Source organism: Phocoena phocoena, chromosome 8 (assembly GCF_963924675.1).
Source record: "Phocoena phocoena chromosome 8, mPhoPho1.1, whole genome shotgun sequence".
Taxonomy (NCBI): domain Eukaryota; kingdom Metazoa; phylum Chordata; class Mammalia; order Artiodactyla; family Phocoenidae; genus Phocoena; species Phocoena phocoena.
This window is the reverse complement of record NC_089226.1, coordinates 104,409,993-104,431,522: the sequence shown is the minus strand read 5'-3', so window position 1 is coordinate 104,431,522 and position 21,530 is coordinate 104,409,993. Positions and strand designations below refer to the sequence as shown.

At 55.6% G+C, this 21,530-nt stretch overlaps 1 protein-coding gene across 1 annotated transcript; it reads right to left on the bottom strand.

Moving 5' to 3' along the window:
* Nucleotides 1-1,438: 1,438 nt before the first annotated feature.
* Nucleotides 1,439-21,167, bottom strand: SYT12 (synaptotagmin 12). Its single transcript, XM_065882589.1, has 8 exons — nucleotides 20,640-21,167; nucleotides 15,004-15,060; nucleotides 10,127-10,320; nucleotides 7,633-8,025; nucleotides 4,788-5,003; nucleotides 3,981-4,101; nucleotides 2,990-3,123; nucleotides 1,439-1,612 (listed from the first exon to the last, which is right to left on the bottom strand). Exons 2-8 carry the CDS (start codon nucleotides 15,035-15,037, stop codon nucleotides 1,439-1,441), a joined length of 1,266 nt encoding a protein of 421 aa, XP_065738661.1. The 5' UTR covers nucleotides 15,038-15,060; nucleotides 20,640-21,167.
* Nucleotides 21,168-21,530: the final 363 nt, after the last annotated feature.

Below are 21,530 nucleotides of genomic sequence, written 5' to 3'. Positions count from 1 at the left end.
TGACACCTAGAAGGCCATGCACGCCTTTCCTCCGAGACTCCTGTGGGTGTGTAACGGTCCAGCCCTTGGCTCCTGGGCAGGACTCCTCTGGGTTGCCATTCGCACAAGCCCTCACCGTTCGCACAAGCCCTCACCGTTGGGACTCCACTGAAGCTACAACCTGCCGGCTTCTTCGCTTGCCCCAAAGCTCCCTCTCTGCCTTACAGGGTTCTCCTGAGGACTCTCCCCCAATAAACCCCTTGCCTGCGAATCTCGGGGTCTGCTTCTGGAATCAGCCTTGGGCAGCTGGTGTCCTGGGGGTCTGAACCAGGCTCCAGAGCCATCCCCCCTGCTGGCATTCAAGCCTGCCCCCCCCAACTCCATCCTGACCCCCTCAACTTCCCCTCACGGTCACCACTCAGGTCGCCCCTTCCTTGCAAGGCCCAGCCCAAGGCCTCGGGCTCCACTATATCCTCCCAGGTGCCTGCTGCCCACAGAGGCCTCTCCCATGCCCCTCGGCAGTCTGTATTCTGCCGCGCCATTGCCCACCAGCCCCCCCAGAGGCTGAGGCATCTCTCTTCCCCGCAGGGCCTGGCCTGAAGGGACACCAGCAAACGCCGTGGAGCCAACGCCTGAACACAAGGACCTGGCTCTGGGGCTCTTTGGGCCCCTGGGCCTTATAAGGGTTACAATTCTATTTCATAGAGGATGGCCCAGCGTCCCACATGGCCTGAGGGCCACTGACTGGCCTGGTCCCTCGGTCTCTCCTCCTGCCCAGAGACAGGCCCTTGTGTCCACGGCAGTAGGGTGAGAACTGCGTTTGTGACAGGGATGTTCTTACCCTGCCATGCTGCGGACGGGCCACTGGCCTGGGACACTCAGTTCTTTCCCTGACCCTCACAGCGCAGCTCCCATCTTGTCCCCGCGCTCCCCGGCCCCAGAGCCCTCCCCAGGTCTACGTGGAGGGGCCGCCATCCGCAAAGAGCAGATCACCAGGGCAAGGGGATCTTGTCTTCCCGACGTCCTAGGGGCTGTGCCTTGTTCGTGTCACTCCAGCCTGTGCCTTGCACAGCACCTGGCCCCCAAGACTCATGGTCCTTGTGCGTGGCCTCCCAGCAGGGATGGGATGTGGGGAGCTCTGAGAGGCCAAGGCCCCGCCAAGGCCAAGGGACAGGCCTGTTGGGGAGCTCAAAATGGGAGCACAGCGGGCCAATGCCTGGCTGCCCTCCCCGGGCCCTGGCCCAGCCACGGCTGGTCCTCAGTGGGAGACAACCCTGGGTCCCTAGACATCCAGCCAGGCCTGTTCCTCCACCGCAGCCTGGATAGAGGGACCAAGATGGCTCTTGGGGACTCCACCGGGGGACCCCAGCGTTCAATGGTTCCAGCCAGACTACAGAGAAGGGTGTTGGAGCTGAGTTCACGCCGGGCTCCGGTGCCCACCCGGGCCCTGCCCTGGCTGCTAGTTTCGCCGGACAGGGTGCCACATGGACACGGGCCTGCGCAGCGTGGCCAGCATCTGGTTCCAGTGCGTGGTGCCCATGCCACTGGCTGACGGCCCAATGATGACATGGCCTACGTTGTCCCCACGGCCATCACTGCTGCTCTCAGCTACCGTCACACGGAGAGACAGGTCCTGGGGAGGAAGTGACATGGGTGCTAGGGACCAGGGGCAGTGCCAGAGGTCCCCCATGGCCCCCAGGCCCCAGCGGGGTGCCAGGCATGGCCCCGTGAATCCTCACCTCTGACCTGTCTAACCTCACAGCCCAGATGTAAATGCTGGCCTCAGCACTTCCTTACTGCGTGACCTTGGGCAGTGACTTGGGCTCTTCCTACCTCAGTTTCCCCATCTGTAAAATGGTGATAATCATAGTTCCCACCTGTTCTGGGAACAAAATGAGTTAAAACGTGTAAAGCACTTAGAACAGTGCCCGCACACCATCAGAGCATTATAGATGTCTGTTGTTAATCCTGAGATAACCATATGTTGGACTCATAACAGGAAGGGAAAGAACTTGCTTGAGCTCAAAGTGGTGAAGCTGAGACTGGAACCCAGCCTGACTTCTCTCCTTCCCCTCCCCCCTCCCCCTCCCCTCCCCCCACCTCCGGTCCCAGGAAGTGTCTCGCCCTAGGAGGCTGCAGAGTAGGAGTAGTGGCACTAGAACACCCAGGGAAGCAGGGGGCAGATGGGTGGCCTGTCCCGTGAGGGTGGCAAGGCAGGACCAACCAGGGATGCTGAGATGTTTTTTTGGATTCCGAACACCGAGAGTGCGGCAGAGTTCTGGGCTTTCAAATTCAGGCCGGCTATCCCAAGAGGCGAGATTAGGGGGTTTCTGTACAGCCCCAGGGCCAAGGGGCAAGTTTTGGCTCAAGGCACAAAAGGACTTTCTCACGTGGTCAGGAATGCCCAAGGATGGAAGGAGGGAGTGAGGGAAGGTGGTGAGCTCCCCATCTTCTGAGGCATGCAAGCTGGGCCACTTCTGTCGCCCAGGGCACATCCTCTGCAGTCCTCCCACCCTTGGCCTGTGATATCTGTGCTGGGAGGGGGTCTCCCTGGGGCACATCGCCTGCTGAAGGCCAGTGGGGTTCTGGGGAGCTCCACAGGGCCTCTGTAGGCAGGACCTCGGGAGATTTAGGGCCAGAGCTCTGGGCGTTGGGTCAGTCCTGGCTCATCCCTAGTCCTTTGCAGCTTCCTCCACCGGGAACTGTCTTCCCACAGATCTCAGCTTAGCTACCCCCACCTACAGAGGCCTCCCCTGACTGCCAAGGTCTGGCACGCTCTTAGTGGATGGGAATTGTCTGGAGACTTCCCTGCCTGTCCCTTGTGAGCGCCAAGGAAGCAATTCCCATGTCCCCAGCACCCACCAGAGGGCTGGTACCTAGTAGGTGCTCAATACACGCTTCTCGACTAGAAAGGTGATGCCTTAAGGCAAACCATCACCCCCTGCAGGAGCTCTGAGGAGATAGACTGGAGGGGATAGAGGGGCCCACCCCCTGCGCCATCCCCCCTCACCTGGAGCACGATGGCTGGCACTGAGAAGATCATGGCTTCATTGAACACTGGGTTAGGGTCGTCCCTCTTCACAGCCGTCTTCTTTTTGCTCATCTTCCTCCCATCCTGCAGCAGGTACACCTTGACGAAGGGGTCTGTGGGCGGGGAGGGGGGTGGGGGTGACAGCCAGTGCGACACTCACTTGGCATAGACCTGCCCGGTCACAGCGGCTCACCGGCCACTCTCTCCTGCAGTCCTGCCATCAGTCCTTTATTGCGTTCCCATTTTACAGATGAGAAAACCGAGGCTCACGCGCGAGTCAGGAGAAGAGCTGGGCTTTGGACTCTGGCAGCCGGCCCACCAGCCCGCACGAGTGCTCCCCTCACGTGAGGCTCTGGGGAGCTCAGCAGACCCACCAGTTTTCATTCTATAAATGGCCCAAATGCAGATGTCAGCCCCGAGTCACCCGGCGCCTGCTTAGTGGAGCCTGACTCAAGGACATGCAGCTCTGGAATCACGAGGTGCTGCCTGCTCGTCACTTACCACCCACTGGGTGTCCTTGCTGCACCTGCCTGGACCCGGGTCCCCCAGGCTCCCAGTCAGCCTCCTGCAGCCCTCAGTCTCGGGGCTGAGGCTCCTGCAGACATGACGCATCAGGTCCTGCCTGGCACCCACACCATCTCAGTGGCCCTGGTCCCCGTTTGGGATCTGGGATGCGGTCCAGCCTCCGGGAAACGCCCACCTTGTTTTCATACCAGTGCCCCAGCCTCCTGCTCTCAGACTCCCATCCCTCCCCCACAGGGGCTCCCTGCCAGCCTCTGTGGTTCCCATGTTTCCCCAGCTAGATTAATCTTCCCACTGTGCATGGCTCCTGAGCCCAGCCAAAGCCAGGGGTGGGGGGCCTGGCACTGTGCCCTACACCTGCTGATGCCTCCAGGTGCCCAGGGCTTAGCAGCTGGGCCATGGCTCCCACCTGCCCCACGGAGGAGCCAGGCAGCCAGGAGGGCCTTACCCGCTGTGGTCTTGTCGTTGGTCCAGATGAGATTCTTGGCTTTCACCACGACCACTGTAAGACGCTCGGCCGTTGGGAGGTAGCTGAGGGACAGCAGGATCTCGCCCACAGCGTCGGCGGCCTGGAGGACAGGCGAGTGACTCAGAGGGCTTCTGCCCCTGGACTTGAGGGGCCCAGGGAAAGGCAGAAGCTTCCTTCTCCACTGAGAAGCTGCTGCTCTTGGGGGCCCTTACACCAGGGCACCAGGCTGGTGGGATTGAGAAAGGGACCCCTCTCCCGCTCCACAGCGCCATCCCTGCCTTGTACCGGGTACGGGTCCTGCCTTGGAAGGAAGGCCAGAGGTTGCCTGTCAAATGCAGCAACAAAATGCAGTTATGTTCCCTCATTCCAGACCACAGAAAACATTCTCCGGTAGTAGCACTTACAGGTCCAGGTGGACTGGAATTAGTAGATCATTTGCTTAAATAACAGCGATGCTGCCTAAGCACTGCTACATTTACGACGGTAAACTGCAGCTTGGCCTCTGTCTGAAATAACTCACCTGAGGGCCAGAGGAGTACTTCCCTAACAGAAGCTCTACAGGAGTAGAGCTTCTAAAGGTTTGGTGGTAGGAGCAGTAGAAGGGCTGTAAACAGTGGTCAGGGTGCCTTTCATTTGCATGCAGTAAACTGAGTTTCCTTGAGTGTGGCTCAGCTCTTTCTCTAATCTAAAGATGCTGGTGTTCAGGCTGTTGCGAGGACAGTGGATCCCTCCTCTGAAGTGTACATATGGCGCTGTCCTCAGGCACAGGCAGGAGGGAGGGCTTACCTTGTTCTGGTCCTGTAGGTAGAGCCAGCCGCCGAAGGGCTGCAGCGGGAGGTCAAGCACAGAAAGCTTCAGCTCCACCACCCCTGTGCTCACATTCCGCTCATCTTCATCGATGCCAAACACGGAAAACCGCAGGCTCTTCTCCTCCAGGGCTGCAGGGTCCAGGGGGATGGAGAACTTCTCGTCGAAGAAGATGGAGTAGGAGTTCCTCTGGATCTGCAGAGAGAAAGAGCAGTGGAAGGAGGTCCAAAGCTGGGGAGGAGGTGGCAGCCGGATGCCTGCGAGGCTACGGCAGGGAGTGAGCACTGGATGGGGTGTCTGGAGACCTGGGCTAGCGTCTTGGCTCAGCTGTCCCCCCACTGCAATGCCAATCCTTCCTTTGGTGGCTCAGCCCTGATGATATAAAAGCCCCCTGTCCTCTTCTCAGTGGTGGCCAATCTAGTGGCCTGGCATTCGAAGCTTCCACAAGCTGACCCCAACTAATTCCCATCCTCAGTGCCCATGGGTCCACAGAACCCTTGCAATGTGCCGGCTGAGCTGGCCATCTTTCTTGCACGTGTTCAAGTCCAGCCCTGGGCCAGGCATGCAGTGAGTAGGGATAGCTGTCTGTGAAGTTGAGAGTCACTGATGTCCCATCCCGCATGGGGCCTGGCCTAGGGCTCTCTGAACGTTATGGGGTGGATGGACCGATGGAATGACGAGGCAAGGCTGGGCAGACTCTGTTTCTAAGCCTAGTCCTGCCTGGTGGGCGCCACTGGCCTCTTCCCAGGAAGCCGTGGGTGGGCCCTCTGGGAAGGTGCACTTGTGGGCACTGATCCCCCTTCCGTGGGGGGCTGCTTTGGTCACTGCCTGGCGATATTTTAAGAGAGGAGATCTCATCCCTGGCACCTCGCCTGATGCCGGGGGGCTGCCCAACCTGGGGGCAGCCACCCACTCACTGGGATTGGCTGGGCTGTGATGCTAAGAAGCCTGCCTTCTTGGGGATAAATCTGTCGGTACCTCCAGATGCCATGAGCTGCACTCTTCGGTCACTGTCTGGGCTGGAAAAGTCTCTTCTTACCTTGCGCCCTGGGAGCTACATCCCCTACCCAATCATCTGCTTGAGAGCCAAGGGCGACCCTTCCTTCCTGGGATAAAGCCCACCTCCTGATCCTGACCCTGACATTCAGGCTTTTCACGATCTTTGGCCCTAAATTCCTTCCTTTGGCCAAATTAGCCCCTTGACTGTCCCCTGCCCATAGGAGCGCAGGCGCCCTGACGATCCATTCTCTGTACGTTGTACTTTATGAGCACATGGAGACCCCTGGGGTGGAGTCCCGGATCTCCTGCTCACTTGCTGGGGTTGTCGTGGGCAAAGCACTTTCCTGAGCCTCAGTTTCCTCATCTATAAGATGCCCTCAATCCATCCCCCATCACTGGGGCTAATGAGAGGGTCGCAGATGCGTTGGGCTCTGCGAACCAGGTTCTCAGCATACATCAGGCCGTGGTGGCTGCTGTCAACGTGCTGCCTCAAGGGATGTGTCCAGAACCGCCCAGGTCCTCCAGGCAGCTGAGGCCGCGGGCAGCGTGGATCTGGGCTCAACGGGAACACTTCGTGGTCCTGACGGACGACAGTCCATTGAGCGCTTACCAAGGACTGGGCTAAGGATTTTGCATTTCCTGAAGCGCTCTGATGCCCACTTGACAGATGGGAAAACTGAGTCACAGAGTGCTTAAGTGACTCACCCAAAGTCACACTTCTAGGAAGTAGGGAACCAGGATTTGAACCCAGGCAATCAGGCTCCAGGGTCCCGCACCTAACCACCCACTGGGCTGCCTCTCTGAAGCTGGCCTCCCCTTCTCGGCCCTACGTACGCCCTGGTGGTTGGTTCTAGACCCACCTAGAGTGAGGGGGGCAGGGTGGGGCAGGAGAGGAATGACAGTCTCCACCTCTGAGGGGCAGCCAATGTCAGCACAGGAAACAGGACTGGACACGGGTGGGTCTCTGAGGAGCCAGAGCCACTTGACCGCAGGATCCTCCTGCCCTGGTCACAGCCCGTGCTGGGCTGACCTCGACCGCTGGTGCTGGGCAGCAGGGTGTCTCACGTAGACCCCTCTCTCTCTCAGCAAGGGGGGCGGAGCACGGAGGGGTATCCTGGGGGTGTGCTGGGTCCCTCTCCTTGCCCCTCCCGGCTTATTCTGCACCCTCCCCCCTGCTTTCGGCCCCAGGGGCTGACCTCCATGGGCTGCACCAACAGGCTCCCTAGGCCTCTGGCTTCCGGTGGGGTCAGCCAGTAGGGGTCACTGGAGGGAAACCAGAGGTCGGAGGGAGGTCGGGTGCTTATTCCTCCAGGTCCTTCTCGTGCTGCGAGCAGACGGCGCCTCTTGGCCAAAGGGCACAGCGCCTATCAAGGTGGCCCTCTGCATACACTGGTCTTTAGGCAACCTCGCGTTCCCCTCATCCCCTCAGGCCAGGGTACCACGCCATCCCTGAGGTCACCCCCCCCCCCACAGCATTATAACAGTCCTGTTATTAAGCTGTCCCCAAATTAGCCAACATGAGCTTGTCATCCCTTCCCTGCCGGGTCCCCAAGTTGACACAATTGACAGATGGACAATTACCACACACTGGATTCATGTGGCAGGACTGCTGAGGACTGCACACAATGGGAGCCTGCAGGTGGAGGCCCCAGACTCCCAGTTCTGTCCTCCCTATAGCCAGCACCTTCTGCTCCGGGATCAGCATCCAAATCTGCTCTCTAGCGCCATCCTCAGATTCTGCCTGGCCCTGCACCCCTGCCTGCCTGGGCAAGGCTCCTGAGAGCCCCGGGCACACGGCTGCCCCGCCCTCCCAGCCCCCACTTACCCGGGAAATGCCCACGATCTGCTCATCCGGCAGCAGGCTGACGCGCATGAAGCAGGACTCGAAGCTGGCTTCCTCCCGCTCCAGGAGGTCCTTGCCCTGCAGCACAGCCACGTGGAGGGTGTGGGAGGCGGCATCGTAGTCCATGCTCACCTCCACCTGGCCCAGCGTGAAGTCCTGCCCGAAGGTGTTGCTCACGGAGGAGATGGAGTTCAGGGAGTCGGCCGACTGGGATTTTCGGAGGGTCCCGTAGGGGGCCAGGTCCAGCTCACGGCCCATCAGCTCCAGGGGTCCCAGCTCGCTGATGCTCTCAAAGGTGTCCTCAATGCTGAGGCTGCCTTTGCGACTGGGTGGCCCCCTAGCGCTGGCCCGCTGGGCATTCCAGGCAGGCACTCTCTGGGGGTGAGAAAAAGGGACATGGGAGCATCGAAAGGGCAATAGGCATGGTCTTGAAGAGACAGCAAAGAGATACGGTAAGCCCTGTTCATGCAAGGCACCTCCAAGTTCCCCTTTCGCAAAAACAGGGCATGCCTTAGTTAGGAAGTTCCTTCTTTATTGTTATTTCATGTCAGTTTTCTCTCCCTAACCAGGAAGTAAGAGAGCTTTTTCTCAAAATGTTTATTTATATGGACTGAGTTTCATACATAAAGATGTTCACTGCAGTGATGTTTATAAAAAGGAAAAATAGTTAGCAATCTAAGTGTCCAGCAGAAGGGGAACGGGTAAGAAAACTAGAGTACAGATACTCAATACATGACAGAGCAGCCTCAAAGGAAGTTTACAAAAATGTCTACCACATGAGGAAGATTTCAAGTTGGATAACACTAATATTCAAATTTTTCTTTTCTGTCAATTGACCTTGGGATTTGAGAAAACAAAAACCTTTGTACTGTAAGCATCTCCCATGTTGGTACATAATCTTCATTACCATAATTTTTAATGGTCCCCTTAATTTGCCATTGAGTGGATCGCCATAGTTTATTTTACTATTCCCCTACAGTTGGACGTTTATATTGTTTTTAATTTTTCACAAATATAAACAATGCAGCATTGAATAGCTTTCCTTTTTTTTTTTTGGCCGCGCTGCACGGCATGCAGGATCCTAGCTCCCTAACTAGGGAACGAACCCGTGCCCCCTGCAGTGGAAGTGCAGAGTCTTAACCACTGGACCTCCAGGTAAGCCCCTTGAATAGCTTTCTTAAAATCTTGACTTAGAGGACATAGTCCTTTTTTTTTTTTTTTAAATCTATTTTATTTATTTTTTATTTTTGGCTGTGTTGGGTCTTCGTTGCTGTGCATAGGCTTTCTCTAGTTGCTGCGAGTGGGGGTTACTCTTTGTTGCGGTGTGTGGGCTTCTCATCGCGGTGGCTTCTCTTGTGGAGCACGGGCTTTAGGCATGTGACTTCAGTCGTTGTGGCACATGGGCTCAGTAGTTGTGGCTCTCGGGCTCTAGAGCACAGGCAGTAGTTGTGGCGCACGGGCTTAGTTGTTCCACGGCACTTGGGATCTTCCCAGACTGGGGATCGAACCCGTGTCCCCTGCATTGGCAGGCGGATTCTTAACCACTGTGCCACCAGGGAAGTCCTGAGGACATAGTCCTTTTGAAAGCTTTTGATACATGTTTCCAAAATGCTCTTTGGAAAAGTTGTTCCAATTTACAGTCCCTCCAACTGAGCGTGAGATAATTCCTTCCAAAACCCCAAATGAGTGAGCATGTGGGACCTTTATCTGGTAACAGATTCTGGCTGTGCTCTCTGGAACTCTACATGATGTTAGAAAAATTCTCTGCCAGTGTTAAGTGATGAAGCATTTAACAATATATAGAGAGCCCTAAAAATGTTTATACTCCCTGATACAGCAGTTTCACATCTGGGCATTCATTCAAAGTACGTAATCCCAAATGAAGACAAAGTTTTACATGTAAACCATTTACTGCATTATTTATAGTGGCATTTAGTAAACCATGGCACATACATAAAAAGGAATCTTAGGCAGCCATTAAAATAATGTTTACAATCAACAATATGAGAAAGTGCTTCCGTTTTACGTGAGATGAAAAGGGTAGGGTATAAAATTCTCTGTAGAGATGACACCCATTGTGTAAAAACTATGCATGGAAAAAATACCGGGGGGGAGGGGCCTAGATTTAAAATATTGGAAAGAAATAAATCAAAATGTTAATAGTTTGAAGACAATTCACAGTTGCTTGCCTCTGGGTGGTGACATTTGGGGAGGTTTTTCTTCTTATTTTTGTTTTCCTGTAATTTTCACAGGATGGTGTTTTAAATTGAAAGCATTCATTCATTCGCCAAGTATTCATGGATTACCTAGCACTGGGCTATGCTGGAATGTGGAGGAGGACAAGGGTCCCTGTTGGCAGGAGGAAATTAACCAGGAGGGAGTGAGCGGGGGAGGGAGTGGGGGCCAGTCCTGAGAGTGGACGGTTGGGGCATGGGGTGTGCAATCCAGTGGGCACCCATGAGAACAGAAGCCTCACCTTCTGCCGGGCCTCTGCGTAGCTCTCACCATACTTCTGCTGAAGGTACCTGTAGTCGTAGTTTGGGAACGGGGAGGGGCTGGGGAAGCTCCCCGACGTCCAGAGCTTCCACAGGCTCACAGCTGCAATTCCCAGCAGTGCCAGGGCCCCGGCAGCATAGACACCCACTTCCCAGTCAGGGGGGCTCTTGATGACTGCAAGGCAAGAGCAGAGCAGTCTCTCGTTAATGGGCACTAGGACCCCTCAGTTGTTACACATTCCCACCCAGTGAGCCTGTAGTTCAGCACTGATTTGCTTATTCATTGAAAAAGTATCTATTGAGTGTCTACTATGTCAGGTTCTGTGCTGGGTGCTGGGGATCCAGTGTTGAACAAGCTATACACCCTCCGATATCTGCTTTTAGCTCCTTTCCACAAAAACATACATTACTATCAGGAGTGACACTTGGGTAGAGCAGATGAAGAGCTGTGAACAATGGTTAAATATTCCTTAGGCTTTAAACAGGTAGGGTTTTTTTTTTAATTAATTAATTTTATTTTTGGCTGCACTGGGTCTTTGTTGCTGTACAGGGGCTTTTCTCTAGTTGAGGTGAGCAGGGGCTACTCTTCGTTGCAGTGCACAGGCTTCTCATTGTGGTGGCTTCTCTTGTTGCAGAGCACGGGCTCTAGGCACGCGGGCTCAGTAGTTGTGGCTCACGGGCTTAGTTGCTCTGCAGCACGTGGGATCTTCCCGGACTAGGGTTCGAACTCATGTCCCTTGCTTTGGCAGGCGGATTCTTAACCGCTGTGCCGCCAAGGAAGCCCCAGATGGGGTTTTTCTTGCCTCTTTGAGTTCTCTCTACCTTCAGAGGACTTCTGCTTCCAGATAATCAATGCAGCCTGTTGGGATCTGAGGAAAGTGGAAGGGAACTTGGGGGAGAAAAAGAAATGACCCCCTTTTTGCCTCAGACCTCATCTAAAACAATCCAATGTCCATCAATTGATGAACGGGAAAATAAAATGTAGTACATCCATACAATGGAATATTATTCAGCAATGAAAAGGAATGAAATGATACACGTTATAACATGGATGAACCTTGAAAACATCAAGCTAAGTGAAAGAAGCCAGTGCCCCAAGACCATATGTTGTATGATTCTATTTCTATGAAATGTCCAAAAGAGGCAAATCTATACAGACAGAAAGTAGATTAGTGATTGTCAGGGGCTGCCAGGGGTTGGGGGGAGTAGGGGGAAATGTGGAGTATGGGGTTTATTTTTGGGGTGATGAATATATTCTAAAAATTGATTGTGCTGATGGTTGCGTAATATACTGAAGCCCACTGAACTGTACACTTTAAGTGAGTGAACTTATGGCGCGTGAGTTTTATCTTGATAAAGCTGTTACCAAAAAGCAAACAAACAAAAAACTCAGCCAGAAGTGAGAGGTGGCTGTAGGCTGGGCAGGGCTTGGGGACAAATCCAGATGCTCAAATGCGTTCTGTCCGCGGATGCTTTAACAACCTCACTTACCTGAGCCTCACTGTCCCCAAACGGTAATTAACTACCCCCTCAACTGTGTTGGGTAAGTCCTCACCTAGCACGGAGCTTGGCCCACGGCAGAACCATAAATGTTAAGTCACTCTTCTGGGAAACCTGGCTCTGCATTCCCAAAAGAAGCCAATGAGACACAGTAGGATTCGTTTTGCCGAAGATCGCACTGTTGGCAAATATAATTCTCTAAACCATTCTCAGTGTTGCCTCTATACTCGATTCAAATGGGGAAACTGAGACACACAAGAACTTGCCCAAGGTCACAGAGCCAAGAAGGGGTGGCCCTGGGATCCCAACACTGGCGGCCAGATTCCAGAGCAAGCAGGGGTAAAAACCACTGCCCCACCCGGCCTCCACCCAGCACGGTTCCCTAGCAGCAGGGCAGAGAGATGTGGGGAGGGTGTTTCAGGGTGGAGATTTCTCATCACACAGCCACTGAGCACCTACTATGTGTGAGCGCCCTGCGGAGCGGGTCAGCCCCAGGCCGAGTCCCTGTCCTTAATAAGTGGCTCACGGTCTAGTGGGTGGGGTGGGCAGATAAATAGACAAAAGAGTGATGGGGGTCGTGATGAGAACAGCCCAGGAGGGCTTCCCAAAGAGGGATGCCTAAGCTGGGATATGCAAGAGTAGCAAGAAGTGTGCCGGCCAAGGCGCCAGGCACCAGGAGTTTACGGAAGGAAGAGGAGGGTGTGCAAAGCTCAGAGCCTTCAGAGCACCCAGTGAGAGAGAGGGAAGGGGGCATTTGGGGATGGAGGGGCCACTGCCACTGCTCCCCAAAGCCTGCGTAGGGAGGAATCATCCAGCAATGGGAGGCCCCAGCCGGGCCCTGCTCTGCTGAGCCCAGCCAGCTCCAGCCAGAATCTACCATACTTGCTCACCCCAGAGAAGGGCAGGGCCCAGCCTTCAGCCCTGGCATTTACGCAGCACTTAGCACCCTACGAGTTCCCTACCTCCACTTTCTAGAGGAGAACTGAGGCGGATAGCAGTTAAAGAACACATCTGTTGGGTTGGCCCAAAAGTTCGTTCGGGTCTTTGGGCCCAGCACCCACACACACACCCGAACGAACTTTTTGGCCACCCCAATATTTATGGGCTCAAGGCCACAGGGGTGAGAAATGGAGAGCGTGGTGCAGGTGCTTTGGCTCCCTGAGGCCACCTCACCTCCCTGGCTCCAGTCTCCTCATCCAGAAAGAGGAGATGACACCAAAAACATCCCCATCCAGTGGTTCTACCCCAAAGGAATTGATTCTAAGGGAAAAAATCCCAACAAGTTTTATGTCTGGAGTGAGTCATCGAGTCTGTATTTATAACAGCAGAAATCTGGAAGCAGCCTGAAGGTCCGAGCAAGGGTGCCTGTGGTGCTGCCTCAGGAGGGGCTGTCACTGGGCTTTGAGAATGGCAGTTGAGGCCATCAGGATGTCACCGTGGCAATGCAGAGAATCGTTTCAGGCATTGTTAAGAGGAAAAAAAAAAAACAGAAAACAATCCCCAACATGGTATAAGCACACGATTTTGATGTAAAACTCACGCAGCGTGTGGGCAAGGGCTGGGCGGGCCAGGGGGGATGGGAGGAGCCAGAGATGCGGATGGAGGGATGGCGAGCAAACCTGTTTACTCCTGACTTCTGTTGCGAGAATGTAAATTGTGGTATAAATAAAACCACAACAAAGAGCTACCGGGGGCCCAGGGCCAAGACCTGGCCAGGCTCTCAGGAAGTCCTGGGAGTCTGGCGAATAGGGGATGGGATGGGAACATACCTGGTGCCTGGAGAGTGAAGTGCATGTGCGGGAGAGGTGGCGGGGGGGCTCCCACCTAGACACACACACAGCCCCAGCCAGCTCACAGGGGCTTGGGTGCTGCCAGGGGGCGGGCCAGGGCCCGGGCACAGCGTCTGCATAGGCGATGGGCACAGCAAAGTGGCAAAGCAGCACCAGGCTCCCCTGAGAGTGAGGATCCGGGGGCTGAGGGCCTGAAGCCAGCACCCTGGCTGGCATAAAAGGGGGGCAGGACCAGGGACACGAAAGGAAAAACCCCAGCAAGCTGACATGAAATGATGACAGTTAATGCTCATTTATTTACTCATTTTGTTGCGTACCAGCCTCTGGAAGGTATGAGAAGAATTCCCCAGGGAAGTGAGATCTGAGCTGAGACCAGAAATGAGGAAGGAGGAATCTTAGTAATAATTGTTCCCTTACTATTTTCCATTCGCCAGGCTCTGTCCCAAACACTTCATGTATACTAACCCACTGAGTCCTCAGAACCACCCTGTGAGGAAGGTTCTATTATTATCCCCATTTTACAGACGATGAAGCTGAGAGATAGAGGAGCTATTCGCTGCCAGACAATCTGGCTCCAGATCTGTGCTCAAAATCTCCACACCAGTCTCAAGGCCTTAGCCAGGCAGAGGCAGTTCCCAAGGGAAGGGAACAGTATGTGCAAAGGCCCGGAGGTCGGAGAGAGCTGTGTTCAAACTGTTGGGCACTTCACACATGTTAGCTCATTGAATCTTCCCAGCAGTCCCTGAGGCAGGCCGCATTGCCCCCATTTTACAGATGAGTAAGTGGAGGCTCAGAGAGATTTCATCACTTACTGATGGCCACGCCAGGGCCTGGACCAAGACCTGTGAACCTGCAGGTGAAAACTGAAAATTCCTGGCTGGGAGTTGGGAAAGGCGGTTCCCCCTGGGCTGGCTGGGGTCTGAGCTAGGGGAGGAGCTGGAGTGATGGGGAGCACCGGCCTGGGAGTCAGGGGACCTGGGCCCATGTCCTGACCCTGTTACTTACTTAGTCACTGTCCCTTTCCTTTGCTGAGCCTGCCTTCTCCCACCTGTAAATGGGGAGGGGAACGTAAGGAGAAAAGATGGCGAGGGTACTTCAGTTCTGACACCATCCATCGTCAGCTGGAGTGTGCCTGGTGTCTTGAGGCTGGTCCCAAGCTCAGTGCCTGCAGGGGCACACACGAGGAGAAGGTGGGAGCTGCCATCCCTGGACTGGGCGACCTCTGAGTTTAATGTCCTGTGGATCTAACATCGACCTTCCTGGGTTTCCTCGCCTTTGGCTCCAGGAATGGCCCCAGGGGAGTGGATTCCGCATGACAGGCTCGATCTTAGGAAGTAGCAGCACATGGGCCTCCTGGGCGATCCCCTCAAGTCCTTCCACCGGAGCAGAAAGACGAAGAGACCTCAGACTGGCCCCAACCCGGCGTCCCCAAGGCTGTGTGATCTTGGGCAACTCACTGACAGTCCTTACCAGTAAAACAGGGCCGTGACTGGTGTCCCACTGACATCCCCCACCCCAGGCCCGGTGGGAGGGTCCCGTGAGATGGCACGTTTGCCGCGGGAACTCACCGCTCAGGTGGTATTCTGCCACGTCCACGGCCATGACGCCCACCGCAGGGGCTGAGACTGGAAGGGAGAGGAGAGTCAGTGGAGGGGGCTTCAGAGGGTCATCAACCCCACCCCCAGCTATGGCCCAGGTGCCCATCATCCAGCTCACACTCAGGTGGAGGGGGCCTGGGCAAAAGTAGTGTTCTTTTTATTCTTTCATTTTTATTTTTTGGCTGTGCTGCGTGGCATGCAGGATCTTAGTTACCTGACCAAGGATCGAACCTGGGCCCTCCGCAGTGGAAGTGCGGAGTCCTAACCACTGGACCGTCAGGAAAGTCCCAGTCCCTAAAATAGCATTTTAAAAAAATGGTGTTTAAAGCTCTTTTCAAGCACTCTGAGACCTCATTTCAGGGTTGCCAAACACAAAAACACAAGACACCCAGTGAAACGTGAATTTTGGATTCGTTTTTAGTAGAAGTATGTCCAAATATCGCACGGGACATGCTTATACTGAAATATTATCCACTGTTTATCTGAAGCTCAAAAGTTGCTGGCATCCCGTATTTGTACTTGCTATATCTGGCAACCCTGCTTCACTTCCATCCTACCAACAACATGCTGACCAGCAGCAACTCTGTTACTCCTTAGAGTGGCCCCTGAGGGTGTTCCCTAAGGCTGACTTCAAATGCTTTTGTTTAAATTGGACCCGAAATGCTGCATTTCTACAATATTCTATTATCAGTTCTTTCTCTGCTTGGGATGGTTTCCTCCCCACCCTCCGCTCCCAAGTTTTATGAACCACTGAAGGTTTGAGAGGTTTGAAGGTTTAAGTTGTTCTAGAAAGGTCTAGAAGCTCATACAAGCCATCACCTGCCCAGGCAACTGCTTACAGGTTTATTATTTTTGTTGCTAAGAAGTAAACTGGCTCCCAGACATGTTCTAAATGGGGTGCGGGGTTGAAAAAGGGAGGCTAGGATGAGCTGTATGGATCTCAGCTCAAGGGACACGGAGGACAGGACGGCCCCCACGCTAACCTCTGCGTTCCCTCGCGGTTCAGAGAGGTGGTTATAAACAGGTAAGATGGGGTACACGGGGCGGTGGCGGGGGAGACTGGCAGAGTGTCCGTCCACCCAAGGGCAACTGCTTTTCTGTTCCCGCGGGAACGCCAATCCAGCCTGGCTGGATCTTCTGAAAAGCCAGATACCGGTATTTTTTAACATGCAGTTTCTTGATTTTTAAATGTTGCAACCAACTCACAAAAAATGTAAACACTACTGGGTAGAGAGGAAAAGGGTCCTGGATGGTGGCTAGCCTGTTTGCAACTCCTCGAAGGATTGTGTGGGCTCCCTTTGGGACTGGGGTCAAATCAGGGGATGAGCATTTTCTAGAATCCTGGGGTTCTCCCCAGTTTGTAGCTCTGGAGTCAAGAAGCTGGGGTGCCTTGATCCAGACAGGGTTATCCGGCACATGTGGGAGTGCCGTAGGTCCCAGGACAGGAGGCCCCGAGAAGCAGGGCGGAACAGGGCCCTGGGGCAAAGCCCTGCCAGGTGCACAGACAGCTCCTTGCTCCCAGCTCCCCGGAGGATGCCCCAACTCCCACAGTGAGATGTGGGTTGTCATGGTGATGGGAGGGAGGCGGTAACCTGGACTGGCTTCACCCATGCCAATTCAAGTGGAAGCTCATTGCTGGGACCTGCTGAGATCATAAGTACCTTGCTAGGCAGCCCTTACCAAGCCCTAAGCACTTTGCATGTATATTACCTCATATATGACCTACCTCTAACAGCCCCTTGAGGTAGGTGCTATCACTATCTCTGGTTTGTGGAAGACAGTCATGAGGCAAGGAGGTAAAGTCATTTGCCCCAGGCTACACAGCTAAGAAACTGTTCAACCCAGGTCACGTGTTTCCACGCTCCCTAACCCCTGTGCCTTACTGCGGGGGGGTGGGGGGGGGTGGGGGGGTGGCATATGGATTCAAAAGTTGCCTGAGAACCCGCAGGCCAAATTAGGCACTGTGTACAAGCCCAAGGTGGCCCTACTTCGTGGCAGAAGGGAGGCTGGATACACCAAAACACACATGTTAACATGAACACACATGTCCCAGTCTGCCTCTGCCTTGCTGGGAATCTGATCATGCCATCAGCTTTCTTTCCTGTTTCTCTAGCACAGGCTGACTTCCTGCACGGGGACAGCCCATGCCAGCAGCACACTAGAGTGGGTGGGCTGGGTACACCCCTGCGGCAAGTTCCTGTGGCTGGGGACAGAACCCCATACCTGCTGTATCAGACCTCTGGCTGTCGAGGGGCCCCCATGTATCAGACCTCTGGCTGTCGAGGGGCCCCCATCTCGCCAAGGCTGGTCCAGCTCAGACCCCAGACTCCCACACTGCCTACCTTTCCCCCTCTCCTCATCACAACACCCTGGGAGCTGTGATTTCAGTGAAGGTGTGAATGACTCTAGGCTCACCGAGGCCAGAAGGTCCCGCAGATGTGCCCTGGGAACGGGAGAAGCCAAAGCACATCTGCCTGAGAGGAGGGAAGAGAGAACTTGGGGGAGATGTCGAGGTTCCTGGGATGGGGCAGCAGCCTGAGCACAGCTCTGAACCCCAGATCTGCCCCCTCTGTAAAATGGGGCTTAAGATGGCCTTATCAGGGTGTCAGGAGGGAGGAATGAGAAGTGCAGTGGGGCTTTTTGGCAAATCTTAGCTGCTGTGCTTCCTCGCCTGGCAATGGTCCGAAAGGCCCCTGAACCCCTACTTTGAGCAGTGGAATTGTGTGGGCAGCACTGCCAGCCTGCAGATGTGTTATATTTGTCTTAAAGTGAGTTACCAACATTTAAAAATTGGGAAATTTCCCATTAAAAAATGGATTTCTTAAAAAAAAAAAAAAAAGGATAGGTTTCCAGCTTCCCGTTAAAAGTAAGATTTGGGAACAGTGGGTCTGTATACCCTGCCACCCCCACCCCCCACCCCCAACAGCCAGAGCTGGAGCTGAGTAGGCTCTGTCCCTCAGACGGGGCATCTGCTCTTCCGGTCTGGCACCTGCTACCCTTCCATTCACTTCCAGAACCTGCTGGCCCCTGGAAGCATCTCTATTCATGAGCCTGGTAAGCAGGCTTTTGGATGAGCTAGGGGAGGTTCAGAAAGGTTAAGTGACTTGCCCAAAGCCGCACAGCCAGCAGTGGTAGAGCTGGGCCTGCCACCCCATCCAGTAGCCACAGCCCCTGTGCAAAGGACTTCGTGTACGTCTTCCCCATGGCCTCGCCCAAGACCCCTAGGGGGCAAATCCTGCTATTATCCCCACTCCACAGAGGAGGAAAGTGAGGCTCAGGGGAGGGCAGTGAATTTGCCCAGGGTCACCCAGCCAGTAAGCGGAGAGCTGAGACCGAGCCAGATCTGGCTCTGCAGCAAGCGCTCTTCTTAGTGGCTTTACTTTCTATCCCTGAGACCCCCTGACTCCATCTCACCCAGTACTGACAACCTCAGCAGACTCCCACTGGCAGCCTGGAGGTTTGCCAGGCAGAGGGGCTGCAGCTTCAGCTTGGAACAGGACGCTGACAAGGCACATCCGAGGCCAGGGCAGCCTCCGACCAGAGCTTCCCTGCATTTCTGACACACAGGAAATGGGGCACCGCAGGGGTGGGTCAGAGCTGCCCCAAACCTTCATCTGAGCCCCTTCCTGGCACCCTTCCTCACTCCATCTATTCATTCTGGCCCCAAATCCCCAAACCCTAAATTGCATGGTGCTTGCTCACTGAAAACAGCTCTGGGTTCAAATGCTGGCTTAACCATACCTACCCGGCAATGCGTACCTCTTGCTGTAAGAATTAGACATAATTCATGCTAAATGCCTAGCGTAGTGCCTGGCTCGTAGTGTGAACACGATATAGACCTGATGACTGAATGGATAAACGGATCCCCCTCTTACAGATTAGGAAGGCGGGGATGGAGTCACTCGGCATATGAGTAGCAATACTGGGACTGACTCCCGGGTACAATGCATCTGGGCCTGGGCTCTTGGCCACCATGCCACCTCCTGACCAGGCCTTTCGGGGGTGGAGATGGGTGGGAGGAACTGCCACGGGCCTTACTGGAATCTGACCACAGTCGAGGCCTCCTCCTGGGCTTATCAAGAAATGGCTTTCTAGGAATTTGGTGCTTCCGCGGCAGAGAGGGTCCCCACGTCTCTGCTCCCCCTCACCCCATTTCCTTGCTTAGTGTCCCCATGTCACATCTCTGGCTAGCAAGCTTTTGGCTCCCCCTACCCTCACCCTGAGGCCAGCAGGCAATGGGAAGGATCGGGGGGTGGTACAGGGCAGCCCTCGACCTTCCAGGCTGGGACCCTCTTTAGGAGCGTTAGCTTTGAGATCCTTTTCAAGTGCTCCCACTTCCTGGAATAACCACATCCTGCTACCATCCCCCCAGAAGCCCACAAAAACCACAGTACAGACTGGCGAGGACGGTGGTAGCTGGCATTAACTGGGCACCTACTACGTGCTGAGCACTGTACCAAGGACTCGCCAGGTGTTATTTCGGCCAATCCTCCCTGCTGCCCTCTGAGGGGGCTGATACTCTTCCCATTGTACTGGTAAGAAAACTGAGGTGCAGGAAAACACTTGTCCATAGTCACCAGAGCTGACAAGAGGCAGAGTCCAAGGTTGAACCCCAGGCTGGGAGCCCCCTCTCTCCCAAGCTGTTTGGAAAGGCTTCAGATTTCAGGGTGGGGAGGCCAGGGGCTTGGGTCTTGACCCTTCTCCAGACTGGCTGTGTTAATTTGGGTGAGTCTCCTGCCCTCTCTGAGCCTGTTTCCCCATTTCTAGTAGGATGCATAGTTCCTGCCACTCTCCAAACCTGTCACCCACCCCCTGGCTCAGGGAAGAGGCTAACATTCCAGGGTGCAGGTTTCCCAGGCTCTTTGTGGGGGAGGGTGGCCTCACTGGCTGAGGAGGGGGCACCCAGTCCCTCTGCAGCCCATGAAAGAGGGGTCACTAGGAGGGCGTGCTCAGGGCTCCTCCACCCACAGGCCTGGCTCCAGGTCCCCATGTTTGGACCCAGTTCCCCCTTCTTCAGCCCAAATCTACAGCCCCAAGGCCCTGAGATGGGCAAGCTTCCTCTCCCAAAGAGCAGTGGCATCAAAGGTTGGCTGGGAGACCCTGGAAAGCTCCCCACCCGTGCTGGTGACACCAGACAGAGGCTGAGGATCCTCTTGGCCTCCCAGGGCTTCCTGGCAATGGGGTGCGACGTGGGGCATTTCCTGAAAACCCAGCACCCATGCCGCGGTAACCCCCAGGATACATGGGGACCGGAGTGTGGGGGGCTGACCCGGGAGCCGGGAAGAGGGTGTGAGGCGGCGCCGGGAAAGCGGGGACAATCAGGGCGCTGTGTGTGTGAGGGGCGTGCGTGCAGCGCGGGCGCCGGGGAGGCGTGTAAATGGCCGGGTGAGCCGCGTGTGTGCACACGCGGGGCGGGCGTGCGGGGCACGATGCGATGCGCAGTGCATGGAGTGGCAGGGCCGGGGAAGGGCGCCCGGCGTGCGCTGTGCCGGGCTTGCGTGTGCAAGCGCGGCGCGGGTGTGCAGACGAGAGGGGAGCTTGGAGGCCGGGGGTCCCCGGCGCTGGGAGGGGCACTGCGTGCACCTGCGCGAACGGCGCGTACTCACCCCGGCTCCGCGGAGGGGCCGCCGCTCCAGCTCCGGCTCCGGTTTGCGCTCCGGCTCCGGCTTGGGCTCCGGCTCCCGGCCGGCCTCCCGCAGCGCGCACGCACCGGCGCCAAGCCCGGCCGTAGCCGGCGGAGCCAAGCCTGCAGTGTCTCCCCGCGCCCGCCTGGGAGGAGCGCGGCGCGGTCCGGGGGCTCGGCCGGGCCGGGGCGGCAGTCGCGAGCTGCGCCGCAGTCCGGGCACGCTCCCAGGATCCCGCCGCGCGCTCCCTCGCGCTCGCCGCCCGCTCCCTCTTTAAAGTGACAAACCCGAGCGCTGTCTCCGCTCCCGGGAGTTGCGCGGCGCTTCCGGGGTCCAAGCCGAAGATCCCCAAGCGCTCCCCGGATCCCAGGGGGTCGTCCGAGGCAGAAGCCAGCCCCTCACTCCCTGGCCCAGGATGAGTGGGGATAGGGGATGGGAACGTGCACACCGCGAGCTTCGAGAGGCTGGCGGAGCACTGGGCACGGAGTCAGCAGGCTTGGGTTCTAGCCCCAGCTGCCGCACCCCGGGTTATCCTGTTCCCCTGTTAGGCCTCAGTTTATTTTTCTGTAAAACGGGCTGGATACTGTGCACCTCCTAGGAACCGATCAGGAAACAGGAGGCGGGAGGTTTCCGCTGATCCTGTTAACCCTCACAATGACTTAATGGTGTCAGTGGTCACTCCGGTTTTTTTTACAGGAGGAAACAGGTTCAGAGAGGTGAAATGACCTTCCCAAGGTCACAGAGCCAAGGGTCAGAACCAAGACTTGAACCTAGGTCTATGTGACTTTAAAGCCCATACTCTTAACCACTTAGGGGTCCTGCTTTCTCTCAAAAGGAATGAATGAATCATTCAGGAGATATGACGCCCCCGCT

Bases quoted from the DNA above. Each gene is read 5' to 3' on its own strand.
- SYT12 (XM_065882589.1), bottom strand. From the start codon at position 15,037: ATGGCCGTGGACGTGGCAGAATACCACCTGAGCG. The intron at 8,026-10,126 runs GTGAGGCTTCTG...TCTCACCCCCAG, and splicing joins ACGCAGAGGCCCGGCAGAAG to AGAGTGCCTGCCTGGAATGC. The intron at 5,004-7,632 runs GTAAGTGGGGGC...TTCTCTCTGCAG, and splicing joins AGATCGTGGGCATTTCCCGG to ATCCAGAGGAACTCCTACTC.